Source organism: Leptosomus discolor, chromosome Z (assembly GCF_034619465.1).
Source record: "Leptosomus discolor isolate bLepDis1 chromosome Z, bLepDis1.hap2, whole genome shotgun sequence".
NCBI classification, from domain to species: Eukaryota; Metazoa; Chordata; class Aves; order Leptosomiformes; family Leptosomidae; genus Leptosomus; species Leptosomus discolor.
Window position 1 is genome coordinate 9323846 of NC_141419.1, and position 22224 is coordinate 9346069.

A 22224-nucleotide genomic window follows, 5' to 3' on the forward strand; every position below is an offset into this window, starting at 1 on the left:
TGACAAGACTGGAGCCTGACGACGTTTTCAACAGGTGGGGGGAGAAAAAAAAACAAACAACACCCAACTGCTTTCATGTTTCAAAAACTTTTAAAGCATTTTGCAAATTCCTTGCATATTCTGTAAGCACCTGTGCATCACTGTCCCTGCCCCAGCATCAGCGACAGCAGCATTACCTGGACATGTCCCGCAGCCACCTGGCTCCCTCATCTAATGGGAGACACTTCCCAGGGGCTGCTGGGCTCTACTCCTGAGCTGCTTCTGTCGTCAGCCTGCACCTTCTTCTGGAGCAGGCACCCTACGGCTGCAGGTTTGGGTTTGGCCAGTCCCAGAGCTGCAGAAGGGACACAACCACAGAAATGAGATCGTTTGGAAAGGTCCGTGTGAGCCAGTGCTCACCGAGATGCATACAGCTGGAGATGCCATGCCCAGCATCAGCCAGAAAGCAAGTCCTCAATAAAAATGGGTCTGGTTTTTACAGGCTAGCAGCAATGGAGTGAAATTTGTCAGCAAGCCTTATTCTAAGACCAGACAGGCAGAACTGACACATGCAAACCTTGTTCCTACTCATTTGTATCCACTTTTTTTTTTTTTTTTTTTCACTAGTTAAACAGGTAAGCACAGATTTTGGGGTGTATTGATATGATGCTCTGACATCCAAGCCATTTACAAACACTTAAGGTGATCTTGCAAACACTTTGGATCTGTTTTGTGAGGATTTTCCAGCCTTCTCTACTTGGGTAACATAAGTGAGAACACATTTGAAAGTAAGGATTATTTTTAGCATTGATCTCCCAGCTCCAGCTATAAACTGACTTGCAAATAACTTTTCTGTGCTCCAAAGCAAAGGAAGAGGGGACCGTGTCTCCTTATTTCTCCTCAAAACCATGACTGTGTTAACACCAGAGCAACACAGCTTCTTGGAAAAAAAAAAAGTAGTCCAGCTCAATTGTTTTACAAGAATTCTCAGAAATGTACACTACGTGATAGTACTATGTACAACTATGCTGCCCTCAGAAATGCACGTGAATGTAAAGATTTATTGGCACAGAAGTCAGAAGAAATACTATTTTGATGTATGTGTTGTTTATTCTTCGCACAACATTCTCCTTCCTCTCACTCTGCTCTGTTCAATTTACCTAGTACAAATCTTACAGTCCAAAATCTTCTTTTACACTCAAACAGCCTAGCTGACTTCATGGACAACGTGTGCCGCAGCAGCGAAAGGAAAAACTGTGGATGCAAAGAGCCTGAAAGATACTGCAGTGACAGAGGCTTGCGCGCACTCCCAGCACACTGCTGGGCAGCATCATGGTCACCGGGAAACTGCTTTGACATTTCTATAGAATTACAAAAGCAAGAGGAAATACACTGGATTCCAGCCCTCCAGCAGTCCAGCAAGATAAATGACTTCAAGCACTTCTCAGCTACAATATTATTCAATCAAACAAATAACTCCATCACCCAGGGAACTTTATGACACTTAGAGAAACTGGAAGACAGGAGATCTACTGCACGAGGCAAACATGGACCAGAAACAGAGGATGGGAAATCACTGGCCAAAGCCAGGCCGAGGGGGAGGTGCCTGACCACAACAGTTCCAAGTGCCCCTGCACTGAAATCCATGTAGAGACACAGAAATTTGATTTGGGCTCCTGCCTGCAGCAGTGCAGCCTGATAAAAGTTCTGGCAGTTGCTCCGTAAGCAAACATGAACAGGAAAGGCAGGGGTTTTTACATATGTAAAACAAACACGAGGATTATTTATCCTGTTGAACAAACGTGGAGCTGGCTTTGCCACAAATTCTGAAACTGATCTGCATCAAAAAAAAAAAAAAAAAAACAAACAAAAAACCAGAGGTTTAAGTTCGCTGGAAGGAAGGCTTGAGCTCTGGGGTCAACGCGATGTCAACGCAGTGTCAAGAGGGTACGGTCTGGGGATGTCCAGATGATTTCTTGCCTCATCCGTAGTAAATTCCCTTAACCTTGCTGCATCTCCATTTGGGGTTTTCTAAAAGTGGAGTAACCAAACCGCCGCAAGCGCTATAAAATAAATCTACAAAAATGTAGCACTTAAATGAGACCAATGCCCCAGGATTTCGTGATCATAACTAGCAGACTTCAGATTGGTGAATAAACATACATATATATATATTATTACTACTACTAGAAAGACTTTATTTCTTTAAAAAGACAAATCAAAGTTTTAACCACCCTATACCAGGGTTTGGCAAATTCCTTGAGGTAACAACTCTTCAGAGAGACAGGACAAAACCGGTCTTTTGCCTCACATACCAGCCGCGCTACTCAGCAGTTAATAGCTGCTGCACAGGAGAACAAGAACAGGTTGGGCTCGTGCCCTTTTGTCTTACTTTTTTTCTTCCAGTCTTGTTTGTTTTCACCAAGTCCCTCAGTTCCTACTTATTTGACATATCCTGCAGGCAACTCAAAGAAGAAATCAAATGTTTTTAATTACCCCAAAGTTAATTAAAAAAGGGTCCAAAACAGTGCCAGAGCATGAATTATGTCCTCCAACAAACCAGACTTTACTTCTGTGGCACCTGCAACGATAGGCTGAGAAAAACCCATTTTTCAGGTGTTGTCCTGTGCCTGTGTGAAACCTCCTCAAGTCACCCCCTGAAATTGCTTGACTCAAGATATGCTGGACAGGGAAAATTAAAGCAGAATAGTTTCCAAGGAATTTTTTTCTTCTTTTGTTCTTTAGAAAAGAGTACAGAGTTCCTCTCAAGGCCACACACGGTGAGTTATGGCTGCAAACATACTGACTAGAAAAAGGCCGACTTGCAGCCGGCTTGACCAGGTGAGTTCACCACAAACCTTGAGACTCAACCCCTGCCTGTGCCTGCTGCCGTCAACGGGCCTGTTTTCCCCCAAAGTCTGCCTCCACAAAGACCTCTGTTTCAGCAGCCATCTTTACCCTAACGCTTTCCCACAGTTTGGGCCAAGCTGCTTTGCCCTCCTGCAAAACATCAACGACCTCAGTAGCTTCACCTTCCCTCTTCCCTAAAATGGCAATTTAAAAAGCATTTTTCTGCTGTCAGTAGGGCTGATGAGAAAAGCAAACACGTTTCTTCTGCATATTGAAGGACACGGGACAGACCCTGGTACTGACATCCTTCTGTCCCCTGCCTTGACCCCAACACCAACGATGGGCATTTCTGAACTTTGTCCCCTGTGCTGATCCTGGGCAAATCGTCCAAATCATCCCTTTACAACCCAGAAACAGGGACCATGTGTGGTAGCGGCCTCAGAAACTCTTTGCCCCATGGCAGCAGCGGGGGGGATGTGCAGGGGGGGGGATGTGTACGTGGGGTGTGCTGGGAGATGCGCGAAGGGGATGTGTGGGGGATGAGCGGGGGGGGGGGATACGCTGGGAGATGTGCGGGGTTGGCGGGGTGGGGGATGTGTGGGGACACGAGCGGGGGGGGATACGCGCAGGGGTGCGCGGGGGTAGAAGCGGGGTGTTAGGAGGGGGGATGCGCGGGGCGATAGGCTGGGGGGATGAGCGGGGGTAGGAGGGGTGCGCGGGGGAATGCGCGGGGGGGGGGGGGGGGGGGGGCGAATAGGAGGGTGATGCGCGGAGCGCTGCTGCCTCCCGGCGGAGGTTGAGCGCCGCGCAGCAGCTCGGGGAGGTCCCGTGGCCACTTCCCCGCCCGCCCCCCCCCCCCCCCCCCCGGCCCCTTTCCTCGTCCGGCCGTTTTGGGGAGGAGGCGAGGGGTGGCGTTTTGTGGCGGGTTCAGGGGGGGCAGGCAGAGGCCGGGGGCTGAGGTACCAAGGTCACCGTGTGAAAGGAGTTGCGGAGAAGAAAGGCGACGACAGACGTATATAATCACAAAAAATAAAACAATTTTTAAAAAGGATTCCCGCTGTGCGTTTGATTTGGCTTTTCAGTGGAAGCTGGGGCAGGAGAGGGCGCTGAAATATTCAGGTTTCCTTTGCCTGCTTCTCCTGCAAAAAAACAAAAAACCGCTGGGGCTCAAAGTGCCCGAGCAGGGCACTCGCCCGGGGACGAGGGGCTGCTGCAGGCTCCCAGGGAGCAGAGATAATTCTCTGGTCCCCGTTCTTCATCGTAACTGCATCCCACAGGATCCAACTCTCCATCGCTTGCACCAGCCCGTGAATCTGTTCATCTCTGCCTACAGGAGTTAACACAGCCATCCTGGCCAGGTGACTGTAATACCCACTGTGAACAGGTACACAGAGTGTCACAAGAGGCAGGATGGTCCACAAATGCTGTAAGAGCCCCACAGCATCCCCAAGGTCCCCACGTCCTTTTCTCTCAGTCACCCCTGCCAGAGTGGCCTGACGCTACTCCTGACCGCACGAGGGGGCGGCAGAAAGCTTGCCTAATTCCGGTAGAAACACAGAATTTACCGGTTATTGCCCAAGTGTAGACAATTGTCACACTGTATTTCTGGGAAAAGGATTTATAACAAATCTGGTTGTAATTACAGGAAGGGAGAGAGCCTGCAAACAAGGCTGTGTCCACGCTGTCTGTGTATAAACTGGCAGTAATACTGTCATCATTGGTATTGATGAAATGTAAAATGCAGTTGGAGCATCCAGCAAGCTGCTAGAAGTCCGTTGCATAGTCCCAATCCTACTTTGATGAAACCGTAACTGGATATAATTTAAGGATAGATTTAGGAACTAGCTGCTAGACAATGTGGCTCTCTCTGAAAGGGTGATGGACTCTGATTTGGTCAGCAAACCATGAAGAACTGCTCAGGACTGCCAGGAGGAGAGAAGAAGGAGGCAAAAGTTAATTCCAGCACGGGGAGATAGCGACCACCAACTCATTGACCACCTGCCCAAATGATACCACGGACTGAAAAAGGACAAGAGAAGAAGACAGAGACTGCACTCTAATCTGCATTAGAAGTGAGGAAGAAGAACCGATCACCAAGGGGAATAATAATGATTACGTATTAATTAAGTCTATAATTATGGGAAACTCTGAGGTCAGGTGGGCTGTCTTGGGGCGGACACCAATTGATGCGAATCAGTGAAGTAAAATACCTCAACTCTGTGTGTATGTTGTCATTTTGCACACTGGGTACCAGACTCCACTTTGGGGACGACAATACTGCATTCCCAGCTGAAACGAATGTTCTCATTGCTACACACAACTATTTGCTCCTGCCATACCACTGTGATGCCCAAATAGTGTTAATTTTCCTGCCAACTGCTTATTAAAGGAACTGGGGGGGGGGGGGGGGGGGGGGGGGAGGTGCAAAGCCCAGAGCCTCACTGGCTTGCTAAACGTTTCACTTAACTATACAAGATTCTTTAGGTCCTTGGTAACCACCTGCTGCTAAACACAACTCACATTACACTCAAAATCCTGGGAACCATAACCTTTTATTCTGAAAATAAAATTGTTCATCATAACAAGAGGAGTTGATCATAAACCAATTCTGATCACCGTGCTTCATCCTTAAACAATTCCTGCAGATACTCAGCCTAGTGGTCCTTGTGCACCCTGTTTTCCCCTGGGATCACAAGCATTCTCTCCCCTACGGTGCAAAACAAACATTAAGGGAAACAATGGCAAAGCTGCAGCAGTATTAACTGTTTTTTCGACAGGATATTAATTGAACCCTAATCAACTGCCACAAATACCTTTCCTATGACTGTATCATTGGAATTTACCAAGTTTCCTGGAATTTTTTTTTTTTTTTTAATTTCCTCTGGGGTTTTCTTCACCATTTTTGTCCAGCTCTGCACTATGACTCTCCTTTTTCTGGGAAGAAAAAGGAAAGAAAAGAAAGCAACAAAAAGAAAATAAACTAAAATAACAGAAACGAAACGAAAGTTTTATCATCAGTTCTGTGCCTTCCACCAGGCAGAAAGGGCTCAGAAAGGTACATTCTCATTTCAGGTTTTCCCAGGTATTAGGGCCTTGCTTTGCTCAGCAGTGCAAGGTGGGGCCACTTGGGCCCATTTTTGGGACTGACCTGAGGTCTGGACTGGAGACACACCAGACCAGCCTAGCAGGACCTAAATTCACAAGGCACCTCATGGACCTTGCGACCTGCCGTTAGGGAGTCACTGGAGCAGTGACCAAGCCTTCCGTTTCTATTCCTATTTCGTGTCTGTCTAGGTGGAAACAAGCATGACTGGCCCTCTGCTTGTACTGGAGGACTAACATTCATTGTGATGTCTGATAACCAAAAGGTGGTACACACATGTGCAGGCTTTGCACATGCAGGCATTACACAAAGTTCAAGAAATCCTTGGCATACAGAAAGCATTACCAGCTAGGCTCAGCACCAAGGAAGCCCCATGAAGAGCAAAACACTTTTGCAAGTGCTGGTGAGAAATCCAAGTGGTGGTGGCCCATCCCATCAAAAGCCAGGTGGGCTGTAGCTCACCAGCAGTGAACACAACTGCTCCATAACCTCCCCTCTGCGCCAGATTCACTCCATGTCAGCCTGCCCCTCAAACCTCTTTTCTGTCGTCATTTGGAAAGTGATTTGTCAGCATGTGTGAAAGATTCAATTTCCCACACGCCTCAACTGATGGTATAAATGTATTTCAGACAGGCCCCTGGATTACTCAACTGTTTTTCAAGAATCTCCATTTATTTTATTTTTTTCTGAATTAGGGCAAATAACATGTACAATTCAGGTTCTGTTTACTCGGCCTCATTTTCACTTTCAGTGTAATTAACAACCTGTGTTTATTTTTAATCATAGAATCATAAAACCATAGAACATCAGGTTGGAAGAGACCTCAAGGATCCTCTGGTCCAACCTTTCTTGGCAAAAGCACCATCTAGACAAGATGGCCCAGCACCCTGTCCAGTTTTCTGTGCAAGGGGCAAGACCCTGGCTGCTAACACTCCCATTTGGCTTCAAAAGATCCAAAATATCACCCATTTAATTGAAAACATCATCCAAAGAAGTTAAAGACTAAGCACATGTGTAAACACAGATAGGTGGGGAGGTTTTTACACAACCTGATAGAAATATTTAGCTATTACCTTTCCAGAGTTAGCTTCATGTGTCAAAATTCAGCATGCAACCATGCAATTCAGATGTTCCGTATCTCCAGAAAGCTTGTACATATTTAATTTATAAACAGCTGGCAAAAAGGCTTACCTGATTCAGAAGGAAAAGTTCATTCAAGTTCAAAGTCTGTCAGTTTGTTCTTCCCAGTTCTTTAGGTTTGCACATTACATACAGTCCTGGCTCTCAGGATTTTAGCTAGCCTAGGGTGGTCAGGGCAGTGCAACCCCCGAAGCAGTTTAAAAGTGTGAGTACTGTAAAGTCACAGGTAACAGGAACGTTAAGGACCATCCACATCTTGCTGCCAGGGCCCTTGCAGCAGGACATGGGTACCTAACCCCAGCCCCCGATGAAGTTTGAACTTCTACGTTTCTCCCTGTCTTTAGTGTGGTGCTTCACGTCCGTTTCAGTGCTCTTGGAAGCTTGTCTCATGTTCCCTCAGTCATTGGGTTTTTGGTTGAGGTTTTTTTGACCAATTAAGCTAATTCTTTAACTCCATCACTCTGTTTCTGGTGACTGTGATCATTCCTGCTGCCAGTCTATGCACTTCAACTGACCCACAACCCCCGTGAAATGCAATCCTCGGAACTGGAATAAGTACAGGAATCAAGACTTTACTATACTTTCAGGAAAAAAGAATAAAAATCAATTAATGTTTTGATGACATTTCTAGGGCTGAAATCAGTAATTGAAAAGAAGGTGTTTGAAAAACATCTTGCAGAGTTGTTTCACACAGCGAGGTGTTGGGGTTACCAAGGATGTTTTTTTGAAACAGTCCTGCAGGGATGACAATGTTCACCAGGACAGCAGGGTGCAGATTCAACCCTCTCTTAAATCTGCACCCTTCTGGATTTTAGGAGGGTATTTAATCATTGTGTTACAGGCAATGGTTTCTCTGCAGAGACAGTTCTTCACCAAGGAACCTGATAATGTTAAACATACTTTTCAAGCTTGAATAGGATCAAAACCTGTACGTTGTTAACGTTTTTACACACATTTGGGCACAGTGTTAGCATGACACTTCTCCTTCCCTTTTTCCATACATCAGTGATGGATTTAAACCATTCTCACAGCAGTGGCTTCTCCCAAAGGAAGGATACCTCCCCATTTTAGCAAGAGGTGAAGTGTACCCGGTAAATATCTAAAACTGGTATCAGCAGCCCTGGCAGGATTTCACACAAGGTTGATTCCTTCATGGCGATAACACCCAGAAAAAGTAACTCGTGTCGAATTGGGCTATTACTGGAGAGGTGAGACATGAGCCTTGCACAACCCCATAGATTACAGACCGTTGGAATACATACAGGTAAAGTCTATGCTTATCACAGGACAAGACGCTCCAGGACACCTGTCACCAAATAATCCAATCAGCCTGCAAGCTCAGTTGCTTACCTCCACAGTGTAGACTGGAGCTTTTTCAATCAAAAGCCACATTTTCTTCTTGGTTGCTGCATGCAGCCATCCCGTGGCGCACACAGGAGAGCGCACCTTTGCTGACCCGCACCCCGCGTACAGCATCACATCCAAAACCTCATGCAGGGGGAACTCTCATGCACCCTGATTTTCTCTGCTGCATCTGCAGGCTCTAAACGTAAATGTTTGGTGAACAGCATCCCAAGTTTCTCTCCCTTTGACATGTTAGGTCTGTTTGCCTTGTCGACTAACAGCCCAGTCATGTTTCTCCACCTCCACCCCCAGTGCTGTCTACTAGCCACACAGCAGCCAGATGCCTGCAAACAATTTGTTCAGAGGTGTTTTTTTAACCCTGATGATGCCTCTCCTGACACTGACCTGTCTTGTATGACCAGCTATGAGTAAAGCCTTCCCGAGGCTCTCTATGGAGAGTGAGCTGCCAGCCTGTCGTCTGGAAACACAACCTGCACCTTGAACGCATATGGGCACCACAGGCCAGGAAGAATGGGCCTTTCACCACCGAATTATAATTCTTAATTTCTTGTCTCATGGCATGGCAGGGTTTATAAGTGGATTCAAAGAGAGGGGTAGAGCTCTGACTGACTGCGCTAAGAGCTGATGCGACAGACCACGACGTTTTGCTTATTGAGTTTTAGTGGCATCCCTTTCGTTCATTTACTTTCCACTGGATATTGTCAAGTGTCCAGCCAGGACCCATGTGCCTTTATGAAGTATGAAAGTTAAGCAAACTATGCAGTAAGTTCAGTATTGAACCCAGACAAGAAAAAACCCCAGCAAATATAAGTTTTATGTCTGTCACCCCCTGCTCCCACCCTGCTCTCTTCTCTGTCCCCATCAAAAAGGAGTTTTGGAAGGAAGTTGTCTGCCAATACACCTACACCAGGGGATGCAGAAGTGCAGCTGTGCCTCCAAAGGCACTGGGAGCAATGGGTATTGCAAAACCTCTGGGTAGCCCAGTGGGGCTTTTAGCTTTTGCTGGCTTTCCATTCAGGATATTTTTAGAGGGTTATAAAAACAGAAACTGCCTTTTTTTTTTTTCTTCAGGAAGAGAAATGCTTTTACCTCGAACCAGACAAATTGCAGGAAACACTACTTCAGTGTTCTTATCACTGTGGGTAGGATTACTTGGTTAACTTCACCCACTGTGCTTTCCCCAAACCAGTCACCTTGTAAGTCTGTTAATCTGATGTAGGAAGACTTCAAAGGCAAACTCAGGTAGTGCCTAACCTTTTCTGTGATTTCAAGATGGGAAATCAGGTACTTGAACCAGATGACACCTATTCTGAAGGCTAATGCACACATTGGCTAAAACGGTCTAGCAGAGAAAATATTCTGTGAAGAGCATCTGGTGTCGGGAACTCTCATATTTTCCTAGAAATAAGAGAATGAAAAGCAATACTGAAAGTTGAAAGTGAGGAGAAGTTATGTCTCCCAGGACTTTCCCGGTGCCCGGCAAGCAGCTGTGCTATGGTGGTGCACAAAGAGCTGCCTAAACCCAGCTGCCTAAATTTTAGCTTCTCAGGACTGCAAAGGAGGTTGAGCTCAAAATGGATATTTTTCTGTGCACAGTGGAGAAAGTTTCCTTCTACAATGCTGACACTGCAGAAAACTAAATTTGGGAAGCCCTGTTTTGGGTAGGGGCAGAGCTCTTGTGCCTGCCTGTCCCATGCTACATCAATTAACTGAAAAAAACATAGAGTAAGCACTGGTGTTGATTTCCCCCTTCCAGACTCACGAAAGTAAGAAGTTTGATTTCTCTGTTCCCCTTCTGTATTAAGCCTTATTCTTTTAAATAGGTAAAATGTGAGTGGGTTGCTTATATCTGGCGAGCGGCCCAAGACAGTTGCGGGGATTTCTTACCTATGTAGACCAGTCCTGGGCTAAGAGATATGCAGATGCCAGCAAAGGACCATGCAGATGATGAAGGGATCAGAGCATCTGCTACATGAGAGGAGGCTGAGAGCTGGGGCTGCTCTGCCTGGAAAAGAGCATGCTCGGGGATGTCCTGCCCCTTTGCATAAGTACCTGATGGAGGAAAGGAGACAATGGAGCCAGGCACTTCACAGTGGTGTCCAGTGCCAGGACCAGAGGCTACAGGCACAAAGTGAAACACAGGAGGCTCTGTCTAAACATAAGGAAAACAGTTTTCTTGTTTTGGTTGAGGAGGCTCCATCCTTGGCAACATTCAAGCCCTGATGGGACACGGCCCTGAGCAACCTTCTTGAGGTCACTCCGACCTGGGCAGGGGCTTGGGCTGGGTGATGTTCAGAGATCTCTGTCATCCTGTCCAAATTAAACGTGGAACACCCTAGGGACTCCCAGGCGATAAACCAACTTAGGTCAAACGAAAGTGGGCCAGGGCTGAGCAGTTGAACGAGAGCTGGACGGGATATTAGACTGAGTCTGCCCAGCAATGGTGTGATGCGTATCCTACCATTGTTTACCACCCCTGTGGTAAAGCAACGTTACTTTGTTGGGTGGATGATATAAGACGGGCGGTGCCTGGAGGAGGGATGCCAGACAGCCATGGTACCTCTGAGCTTCTCGCTCATGGGTGCAAGGTCACTGCCACAGCTCGACATCCAAAGTGTGGGCACGATTTAGCCCTATGGGTCTGGCTACCTGCTATGGATTGAAATAGTTTACTTGTAAAATATTTTAATTAATTGTGTGATTACTTAAAATCAGGTTGAATAGGAAGTGGTTTTGCTTTGCTTAGCACGAGTGACTGGAGTGCTGAGGCCTTAGGACACAAATCATGACTAATCAAAAATTGAGCTAAAGTTCAGTCAAACAGAGAAGTACTGTGAGCCTCGCACAATGAGCTAAACTGGATTCAAGGAAAAGACCTTCGAGAAAGAGAGAAACCATTCCATCTGAGGCCAACAGAAAACAAAAATGATCCAGGTGCAGATAAGAGCGGAGGAGGATGAAACTACGCTAATAGGGAAAGCTTGAAGGATAATACTCCAGCCATCATAGAGGAAGGGAAGTTATTAAACAAGATAATTGGGCAAAAATTCCATGCATGTCGCACAGACAGGTGTGCAAACACCTCATGTGATCAACGGTGAAGCTTTAAAAGGCACAGGGAAACAAAGGAGGGGCATTCCTCTCCAGAGGGTCCCAGCTCGAGCTGAAATAAACCGCCTCTGTGGCAGAACCGAGGGTCTGAACTTTTCTTCACGGCTGGGGGCTAAGGCTGGATCCAGCCTCACCTGGACTCCTCTCTGAGATGAATTTTAGAAAGCAAGGGGGTCCTCCTTACAGTTCAGTGGAGGGTCCTCCAGGCTCCTTTGTAACACTACCCAATTGTATCTTGCACGACTTTAAATCTATGAAGGACTGCAGCCTTAAGATTTTTTCCCTCTGCCGAGTTTACAAAATTGTACTTCATTTTGTCATAGAATGTGTGTTAAATCCTTTTGATACCATTAATCTGTTCCCTAAACATATTTTCAACATAGGTCTACTAATGTAACAATTTTGGAGTTTCCTTCATTTCTGGAACTGGTTCTTTGAACACTTTTTGTTCTTAGTTCATGTCTGGGTAAAACACAGACCCTTGGGGAACTGAAGCAGGGCTGACAAACTCTTTAGGCACTTTTGGGAAATGTAGACAGGGAATCTCACCCATTATGGAAGGTTTGCAGGTAGAAATATGTGCACACAAAGAGCTAATTTCTTTTTTTTTTTTTTCAATTCTGGGATGGGAAGCCGGTATGGCAAAAGGATGGATGTCAGTTAACTTACCTGTGTGTTTTCTGATGTCTGTACTGTCCCCCCAGGGTGGTTTCAGCACCTTGCAGAGGCTGGGGTGAGGGACAGGACAGGCACAACCAAACCTGCGTATGGGGAGGAGGCAACAGTGGGAGCTCCACCCCAGCCAATGCATCTGTTCATCTCCTGCAAAACTCTTACCACAATGTGTGCACTGAGATAACAGTTTATAATTAACTAAGCTAAGTGCCTTCCTGCTTTTATACTGTTAGCTTCTTTGGCAATTCGGATTTTCTAGAAAAATAGATAGAAAGTAAAAGTATTGCTGCTTTAAAATATATGGTCTGGTGAAGAGATTACATCCTCCTGGGGAGGAGTTTTCAAGGAGGAGGGTATTGTGCAGCTCTTAAATATCTCAGACTGAGAATGCTGCTGTCCCATCCGCCTGTGAACTTGCTGGAAAAGGGCCGTGCTCCTGCCTCTCTTGACCAAGCAGCATGGCCGCTAGGTTTGTGGAGAGCAGAATCAGGGATGGCAAGGTAACCCTGTTCGTAAAGGAAGGCTGCTGTTACTGCAGGAATGCCAAGGAGATGCTCAAAAACCTTGACCCTGGATGCCTGCAAGTCTTTGATATTACGGATTTGGAGGATGTCCAGGATTACTTGCAGCAAACAACAAGGCAAAAAACTGTAAGTTCTCAATGGTCATATTACGGAATTTGCTGATCCTTTGTCCCAGGTGCTCCATAATCTGGCCACCTGTTGCAGAGGCTGAAGTGAGGTCTCTTTCCCCACTACTTTCTGTGCCAGATCGTTGGGAGAAGCAGCACCCTTTCCCATTTTAAAAAATGTTTATTTTTTTGATTACTCTGCTCCTCCTGTGGCCACAGCCACTGGCCGGTCCGTCAGGGACCACCTCCTCAGCAAAGTGCTGGAGCTCAGCATCACACTCCAGTTGTGATGGGTGGTTTGTGTGGGGGATGTGGGCAAGACCATTAAGGCCTTTGCTGTCAGACTGTCAATCTGCATCTCCTGCCTGATGCCTTACCTGGCCCCCACCTGGGTTGGAAGGGACCTTTAAAGATAACATAGTCCAGCCTCCCCCTGCAGTGAGCAGGGACATCTTCAACTAGATCAGAGCCCTGTCCAACCCGACCTTGATGAGCCCATTAACAGTCTGGGCTGCTCCCCATATGTCACAGAGGCCCATCTCGCACATCTTCTTGGGGAGAGCATCCAATGCCCATGCGTCCTGATGCTCGGCCCTTAGGCTGCTAGAGCACCCCGTTACCCTTTTTCCACACCAATTGCTAACAAATACCTTTTACATTTCTCCCCACAACCCCAGCCTTCTCTAGCACTAGACCTTTTAGGAAAGCCTTTTTAATCCAGTTACATCTTCCCCAGCCCCTACCTGCCATGGCATTTCTGAGCTTTGTGATACTCTGACATGTGCCGGTGGCTGTCCCTGAGGACCTCAGGAAACCTCACAGCCCTACAGCTGAGCAACCCCTGAATCACAGCAGCAGTGTTGAGCAGTGCTGGGAATTGCAAGCGGTATTCTGAAAGCAGAAGTGCTTTCCCACCAGCGGGGGAATTTTGGAGGGAGGGATGGAGGGAGAGGATGGCCAACTTCGTTAGTGAAGTGACATACTGAAAGGAGAAACTCATCTCCCAGCAGAAAGGGGATTGATAGGATTAGCAGCAAGAGAAAGCAGAAGAAGATTTCCAGGCTGAAGAAGAATCGTGTGGGATTTGCCAGGGAGAAAAGTCAGTTACTGTCAGCAGAAGGTAACTTCTCAACAGTAAAGTGATGGGGGAGAGGGATGGATGGCATTAGAGAGGACAAAGGAGTGGTGAGTACCTCTGGGGACAGAGTGCCAGGAGAAGGCTTTTCTTAGCTGCTGCTGTGGTTTGGGGGATTTACAGTGACAGGAAAGATTTGCTTGCCAAGCTGGCTGTGCAGGATGAAGAACAAACTTCTCTGTGTTCCTTTCAAAGCTCTCTTGTTTCCTGGTCCAACCAGTAAAACATTACCTGACTTTCCCATCCCAGCCAGAGGAATGCCTATGGGTTTTCCCTAGGCTTGTGCCTTAAGCTCCCCCTTCATGTGGATGCCACCCCTCCCAAGGCACCCATGGTGCAGGCAGGCTCCCCGCCACAGCCCGCTCTTGCAGCTAGGACTCCTTGGTACCAGAAAGCACTGTAGCACGGTCCTCTGAGCACTGGATTTGGAGCACTGCTGATCTGCACCCCTGCATGCCTCAGGAGGGATGGAGGCAGATGTTTGGGAGAGGACCATGCCCAGACATTGTTCCACCTTCAGAGCTGGCAAAGGAGAACCATGTGGGTGAGATAAGGGCAGGGATTGAATGGAGCAGGGATGGCTCATTAGGGACATTCATTGACAAGGGGATGTGAGAGGCTGGGAGAAGGTCTGGCTGAGATCAAGAAATCCAGAGCAAAGAGTGAAAAGGAAAGAAGAAGGATAAACCAAAATGCTGTCAGTGGGACAGTATGTCCCCTGGGCTGTCATCACCAGCCTGCACATCATATCGGTGAAAGGAGATGGTGACGGGCACTGCTGTGCACCCGCACGGGTGCCCATGGAGGGCAGTGGGGAGTTCACAGGGGGTGGGGGTCCTTCCTCAGCGTAGGGGTGTCCTCCTCCCTGAGTTAGACCTGCCCATGGCTGCACAGAAGCAGGTGAGAGGTCTTTCCAAGCTGCCATCTTCCAACTATCCACTTTTCCTTAGTATCTTATGCCTGTTCTTGCCCATGCCGTTGGTCTTGAGTCCTTGACCTGCTACAATCTCAACAATTTCACTTCTGCCTGTGTTTTCATTTATTTTTATCTTCCCTGGCTTGAGCTGGGATGCTTTTTCCCAGCTCAACGATGATTTTCACTTCTCTCTGCAGAGAGAAGCACATGCATGGCTTGAGGAAGTCTCAGATTCTGAGGCTGTTACTGTTCCTGGTCTTCAGGACAGGAGTTTTTTGTTGATGGTGGGTTTTGTTCTTTTTTTTAAAACCAGGCTCGCATTGATTGGCACTCATCTTGCACCTGCTGTGAGAAGGGCAGGAAAAAGGACTAGCATAGGGAGGAAAATAGCAGACTGTGAGGGCTGTAGGAGGAGGACTCAGAAAAAGGGTACACAGAGAAGGGATTGTGCCAGAAATGTAAGTTTTCTGTGCCAAGTGACTTTGATAGCAATGGTGGCCATCAGGTGGCTGGCAGCACATCCCACCCGGCAGCTTCACATGCCTGGGACACTCTCGGGAGGACAGTGGGACTCCTCAGTGCTCGGAGAACCTGCCGTGGGCACACCACAGTCTGTACATGCCACAGATCTCAGCACTTGGAGCTGCTTGCTCGCTGCTCTGGGATCATGTATTTGGAGCCTATCCAGAGCTATCCGGGAGTATGGTTTTATCCTGCTGCAGTGTCCATAAAACACAGAATATTCCCCTACCCCTTTTTTTTCTAGCAGCTTCTCTAAGTGAGAAGAGGAGGATTTTGTAAATCACAGTCTCCTTGGTGTGAATCTGCTTCCCAGACAGATTCCCTCCCCGCTCTCTGCCTTCAGCAATGCAGCTCTACTGATTAATCCATGGCATTGGTTTTGCCCAGGTCCCTTGTGTGTTCATTGGGAAACACTGCATTGGAGGATTATCCGACCTGCAGAACATGTGGTGCAACATCCCCAAAATGTTACAGAAGACCAGTGCCTTCCAGTAGCTGAAGGGTAAGTCCTGGGGAGCACTCTCTGGCCAACAGCAATGCTTTGTCATCAGTATAGACCAGTTTGAGTATTTTTAATACTGAAGCATGACTTGGTGGAGCAGTGTTGGGTGCCATGACATGACAGCAAAGTGTGAATTCATTTCTGAGATTCCCAGTTGCAGTATATACACTGTGAATTTCTTCCTGCATACTTGAAAGAAATGTCACCAAAATCTCTGCCAACAAAGGTTTCAGTTCCTAGCCTTGGCCTAGGATCTAGACAAAATTGTGCATCTCGTAAATGTTGTGGCGTTTTTTTCCCCAAGTCAGAAGATGGAGCCTGTTGCTCTGAAACAAAGTCTCTGAAATTTCAGCCTGACTGTTTATAGAATATAGGCTTTTATTATATCGCAATCAGCTTTAAAAAATGTCTGGACACTCTGTGGGGGACACACTGTACTTTTCTGATAGTGGAGAGTGTGGCAACTGACCCTCAGCAGGACTTTCTGAGGTGCTTGCATGCAGGTATGGAGAAATGCTGTGGCAGGGAACCAGTCAGACAGAACACTTGGAGACGGATGAAGTTTGTGCAGGTCCCATAGGTGCAGGCACTATCTTTTACACAGAGAAACAGCCTGCACAATATCAGCAGAGCAGGGAAGAGCTCTTCAACACTTAGGCAAAGGTGGTTTAGGGCCCTGCATTGGCAAATGCACCTAAAAGGGCTTCCAGGACTAAATGCTGACCAATTGGAGGAGAAGCAGACATTAGAGTTACCTCTGTCCAAGTATTCTTAAGCCTTACCTTCAGCAAAACCTGTGCAATGCAGAGTTTGAAAAAGGATAATTTGCAAATTCATCATGAAAAAATGTTCATTGCGAAACAATTGAGCCCGTTGACTAACGGCTTGAGGTAGCCCAGACACAGCATACTGATGTACATGACATCGGGTGCATCAGTTCCTGCTAGAGAAGTGAGGAGACCATGCATCATCCTGACCATACAATACCCAGAAGTACCAGTTTTTCATCACAGGTATGCTCCTTTCAATCATTTTGAAAACATTTTGCAAGATGATGAACTCAAAGAGTTTAATTCGAAGTTTCTCTTCAGCCTGTATTGTAAAGCCACTGGAATGAGTCTCCTAGTCCCACAGCAGAGGTCATCCACTCTTGGCTGGTGGAAGAAGGGCAAAGAGTGGCAGCCTCGGACACATCTTGGCACCACCATAGTGAACGCCATTCCTGCAGAACGGGCCATGTCACGTCCTTTCTGACCACACAGAGTGCACCTGGCTCCGCAGACGTCATAGTGAAGTCACGACAGCGTCTGGCCACGTGGTCTGGAATTTTAAGGCAGATTTTGCTGTTATTGGTAATGAGGAGCAAAGACTCCATGCAGCCCTGTCAGGAGGTACCTGCAGGCATGCTGGTACTGTACTATGGTCCACAGCTCCAATAATCTACCTGATGCTGCAAAAGGGTTGTAAATATAAGATACGTAAAGATTATAAATAAGATCAAAATTATTACAAAACAAAAAAAGGAAATAACAGCAATAAGGAGAGGAGAATCACAGCATTGATCAGGTCAGAGGAAACCTCTGGAGGTCTCTCATCCAACTCCTTGCTCCCAGCAGGATCAGCTATGAGATCAGACCTGGTTGCTCAGGGGTTTGCCCAGTCAGGTCTTGGAAAATCTTCAAGAACAGAGTCTCTGCAGCCTCTCTGGGAACATTGGAGGAGGACATTAGAGGAGAGGACAGAGCAGAGTAAGACCCATGTCTGTGGTAACAGATAGAAAGGCACAGAAGAAACAGAGCAATAACTCAACAGGCAGAGCAGCAGCAATAGAGATGAAGAGCAGGAAGAGGCAGACACTGCAATGGACCATCTCTGGTCCTTGCTGCACTGAAGAGCAGGTGCAGGGGTGGAGGTAAAGAGACTGTGGTGTCTGTTAGGAAGTCTCAAATACTTGGCTTTTTGCAGAAAAGGAGGAAGAGGCGTTAAGGCAGCCAGCCCCACAGAAAGGAGGGTCCTGCTCCAGCAAGTGATTTAGGGACATTCAGACACTCGTGACGTGTGCTACCGCTGTGTTTTTGCGGGGCGTGAGCAGGAATGGGCCATAAGTGGGCTTTTAGGGACATAGCAAAGGAAAAAGCCCATGAAGGAAAACCCCCATGCTGAGAGTGACAGCCGAGACACATGTGAATATGTGGGCTGTGTTAATCCCAGAGCAAGAGGGGAACACATGGCTGCTCCTCTACGGCATCCAGAGGAAGACAGATGCAGACGAGGTCTGTTGCTCTCACTCATCAAGTGTCCCATCAACAACCCATTGTAGATTTTTTTTTTAAAAAAAACTTACATTCCACTTCTTCAGAAGCTAAGGTGCAGCTAACTGCACAAACAGACGTGGAAGTGTTCGTGGGTATGAGTGTGCACAGTTCAACTACCATGTGTGCTACTGCAATAAGGAGCTTGGAACCATGACGGTAGCTTGAATCAAACATACAAGTGCTCACGTAGCTGAATACTCAACTGTACAGCGTCAGAGGTCCTTGTTTTCCCTACTAAGCAAAACTTACTGGTTCGGTTAGATGATTTTAGCAAGGATGACTGGACTGTGTTATATATAACGTGCATGTATATGCAGAAAAACTGTGTGCATGTATACAGACACACACGTGTATCTGTATGTAAGTTAAGTATGTGTAAGTATACACATGCAAAAGCCCTTATTTAAAGTTCTCCAAAGCGTGTTCTGTAATCGTGTTGTATTAATCAGGTAGCTCCTAACAGCAGTGATCTCTACCCTTTACATCTGCCTTTTCTGCTTTCAGGAGAAAGATGACCAGGAGCTATGACCTCCTCATTCTGACATGAATGCCACTTTTTGAGCAAATTCCTGGTTACATCCTTCTGTGGGATCAAGTGCACTTTTTTGGCGAATGCAACTTTGTTTCCTTTCATTAATCAGCACTTCAATATGTTAACGTCTTTTTATCCTCTATGTGGCTCTGGAAAGAGGCCCAGAACATGATCTGATTCAGCCCAATAAATTATGCTTGTTCTAAGTGGCTGCTGTTGTGGTTCTTTTTCTACAGACCCATTCATGCGCTCATCCTAAATGCCTCTTTTCTCTCTACAATCTTTTTCCTATCTGTCTCTCCCAGGTGACCTTCTGGAAATCCTCCACATTTTCCATGCCCTGTAAAAAATGCCATTGCAATGGTCTGAGCTGGAGGTAGGCACAGACCACTATGATGTTGGTACCCTGCAACACAGTCTTTAAGATAGCTACTGCAGCCTGTATACAGGTTACCCACCCTGATGACCCACCCTTTTCCTGGCTGACGTCTCACGGCAAGGTCACAAAGACTTGTCTGAGCAGCACTTTTTTGTTAAGGATTTCGTTATCAAGGCAGCTGCTGGCAGGAAGCAGAACAGGCTTTTCATTTTTAACTGTAATTTTTTCACTCCTGACAAAGGGCTGCTTGGGGCAGAAGACGCCTGGGTCCGTGCAGCCTGTCGAGGACGTTGCTAACTGCAGAAAGTCCCACTGAGACAGCATGGGCCAGATTGACAGCTGAAGTAAACAGTGCTGTGTCGGGAAATGCATTTACAGGAAACACAGAGCCTGGGTGCTGCCAAGTTAAACTGGGTGATAAGTTGCTTTAAACACTTGGCATTAAAGTAACACTATCTCCAAATAAGAGTGTAAAGACTATTTCAACTTGATGATGAGGCAAAAACCCCGAAGTATAAAACCCTTCTGAATTCTTCTCACTTTTATATCTCTCATGCTTTCACCCTGCCTCCTTTCTTCTTAAAAACAATACTGAGCAAAAATGCTCTTTCTCTTTTCTTTTGAAAGTTCATTTAAAACCTGTGGGATTAAAGTTGTTGGTTTTTTAAAGCCTGAAACTTCTTTGATTTTTAATAAACCCTTAGGATTTGCTGAGCAGACAAAGCCTAAGAGGAAGAAACCAGCCCAGCTTCAGGGCTACTGTGTCAGCATTGCCCCTCAACGACTTGTACTTGGCAAACCTTCCCCTCTAGCACAGTCCCTCTCTCCCAGGGTCAAGTTGGGATGAGCCTGCCCCCACCGCCACCAGCTTGGCAAGAAGCTGTGCAACCTCTTCCTGCTGTAGAATTCCCCATTGAAGCCAGCTGGGGTTTCTGGTCCTCCTTACCCTCATTAGGAGTGAAAGAGGAGAAACCACAGGCTTTTTCCTGTGCTTGGAAAGGAATGGGAAAGCCAAAAGCTTCATTCTTGGCACATCCAAAGTCCTTTAGGTCTTGGCAGAATAGTAATATCCTATTTCAGTGAGTCCTAGATAACTTCAGCTGATGTGCAAATTTCTGCGGATTAGTGTTTTTTCAGTGTGTTTTAACCCTCTCCCAGACAAAGTCCAGTCCTTAAATATGAGAACTTCAATGCGGGCATTTCCTAGATTGCATGACAGACTGTTTTGAAGCTGTTCTCAAATAGAACTCACTGCTTCCAGTTCCTTTATGCAACTAGAATAGCCACTGGGCGAAAAATTTAAAAATTAATAGCAAAGTTTAAAGGCATTAACCTCCAGAAACAATGTCAGGTAAGGTTGTTGTAGGAATTCTCTCGTGCATGGTCACACCATGCACATCTGGAGGTATGTCAGAACTGCTGCTGGAGGGTGTGTTTTACAGCATTTCAGACAACGAGCAGTAACTACTGCTGCCAATGACGATGAGAGAAACAGCTCAATACTGGTTAAAACTACAGCCACAAATTTCTATTTTTAGTGCTTGAAAAGTCGTGCTGCTTCCCTTCTTGCTTAACATTTCAGAGGAGAGTTATACTGGAGTAGTTTTGTCAAAGTTAAGTTCCATGCCATAAATTGGGACACTGGAGGGTCTCAGTGAAGAGCTGAAGTATTTGGCCTCCAACAGCACCTGCTATGCAACTCTTTCCCATGGACAGGAAAGGGCATAATTATCCATGCAGCCATGTAACTGCATACATTTTACAAGCAGCACTGTGACAGGAAAGCAGAAGTATCTAAACGTAGATGTTAGGTCTAAAATCCTTAGTCTCATGCAATACTGTGATTTTACCTCCTATAAAATCTTAATGCTCCTGGGTTGTGTAGCAGAATTTTAATTTACAGTAAATGACACTGTTGGTGCACACCTCCTCCAGTGCTCACCCTGGGAACCGTAGGGTTCAGCTTGGAGGTCTCATGGGTTTCACCATTTTTACAGTGAAGTAACAAGCTTGCATTGGTAAGGTTTACAGTAGAAGCTGAGGTTTCTTGGAGATCTGTAATGTGGAAATCTGTTTATTTAGGTACATGATATGCGCAAGGCGTTGCATTAAACTGTAAACTCTGCCCTGCTCTGGTCAGACCCCACCTGCAGTGCTGCACCCAGCTCTGGGGCCCCCAGCACAAGACAGACATGGACCTGCTAGAGCAGAGGAGGCCACAAAGATGCTGAGGGGGCTGGAGCAGTTCCCCTGTGAGGACAGGCTGAGAGAGTTGGGATTGTTCAGCCTGGAGAAGAGAAGGCTCCAGGGAGACCTTATAGTGGCCTTCCAGTACTAAAGGGGGCTATAGGAAAGGTGGGGATGGACTCTTGATCAGGGAGTGTGGTGATGGGATGAGGGGTAACGGTTTCAAACTGAAAGACGGGAGATTCAAACTAGATCTAAGGAAGAAATATTTTGTGATGGGGATGGTGAGACACTAGAACGGGTTGCCCAGAGAAGCTGTGGCTGCCCCCTCCCTGGCAGTGCTCAAGGCCAGGCTGGACGGGGCTGGGAGCAACCTGGTCTGGTGGAAGGTGTCCCTGCCCATGGCAGGGGATGGGAACTGGATGATCTTTAAGGTTCCTTCCAACCCAAACCATTCTATGAATCTGTGATTCTAATAAGCTACAAAAAATATTTTAAGCGTAACGCTCAAATCTTCTAATGCACATGGGTTAATAATCACACGAGACTGACTAAAGAAAATTCTTTATTTTGTAACAAAATTTTACATATTCAATCTAAAACCATGTACATTTAGTCAGGATATACTAAAAGAAAAACGTACAGGAGTTTCAGCCCATATCTAACAAAATAGTTTTTCTTCCTTCTAACATTTTTTTTCAAATCAAATACACCAAGACCTAAAAGGATGATAGCAGAGGTTTTTAACAATCATGTGGAAAACATTATTAGTGCAGAAAGCTTTCTTTGTTAGTCTCTATAAAGCTTAGTGCTAGCTTAGGACAAGCTATATATTCGTACAGCAAGAATTATACGGTGCAATCCATTATTCAGAAAAACTGT

The 22224-nt window shown here is 46.4% G+C and overlaps 1 protein-coding gene across 1 annotated transcript; it reads left to right on the top strand.

Moving 5' to 3' along the window:
- The first annotated feature begins 12681 nt into the window (after nucleotides 1-12681).
- On the top strand, nucleotides 12682-15922 carry GLRX (glutaredoxin). The gene is made up of 2 exons (XM_086480401.1): nucleotides 12682-12873; nucleotides 15815-15922. Exons 1-2 carry the CDS (start codon nucleotides 12682-12684, stop codon nucleotides 15920-15922), a joined length of 300 nt encoding a protein of 99 aa, XP_086336527.1.
- The last annotated feature ends 6302 nt before the right edge of the window (nucleotides 15923-22224 follow it).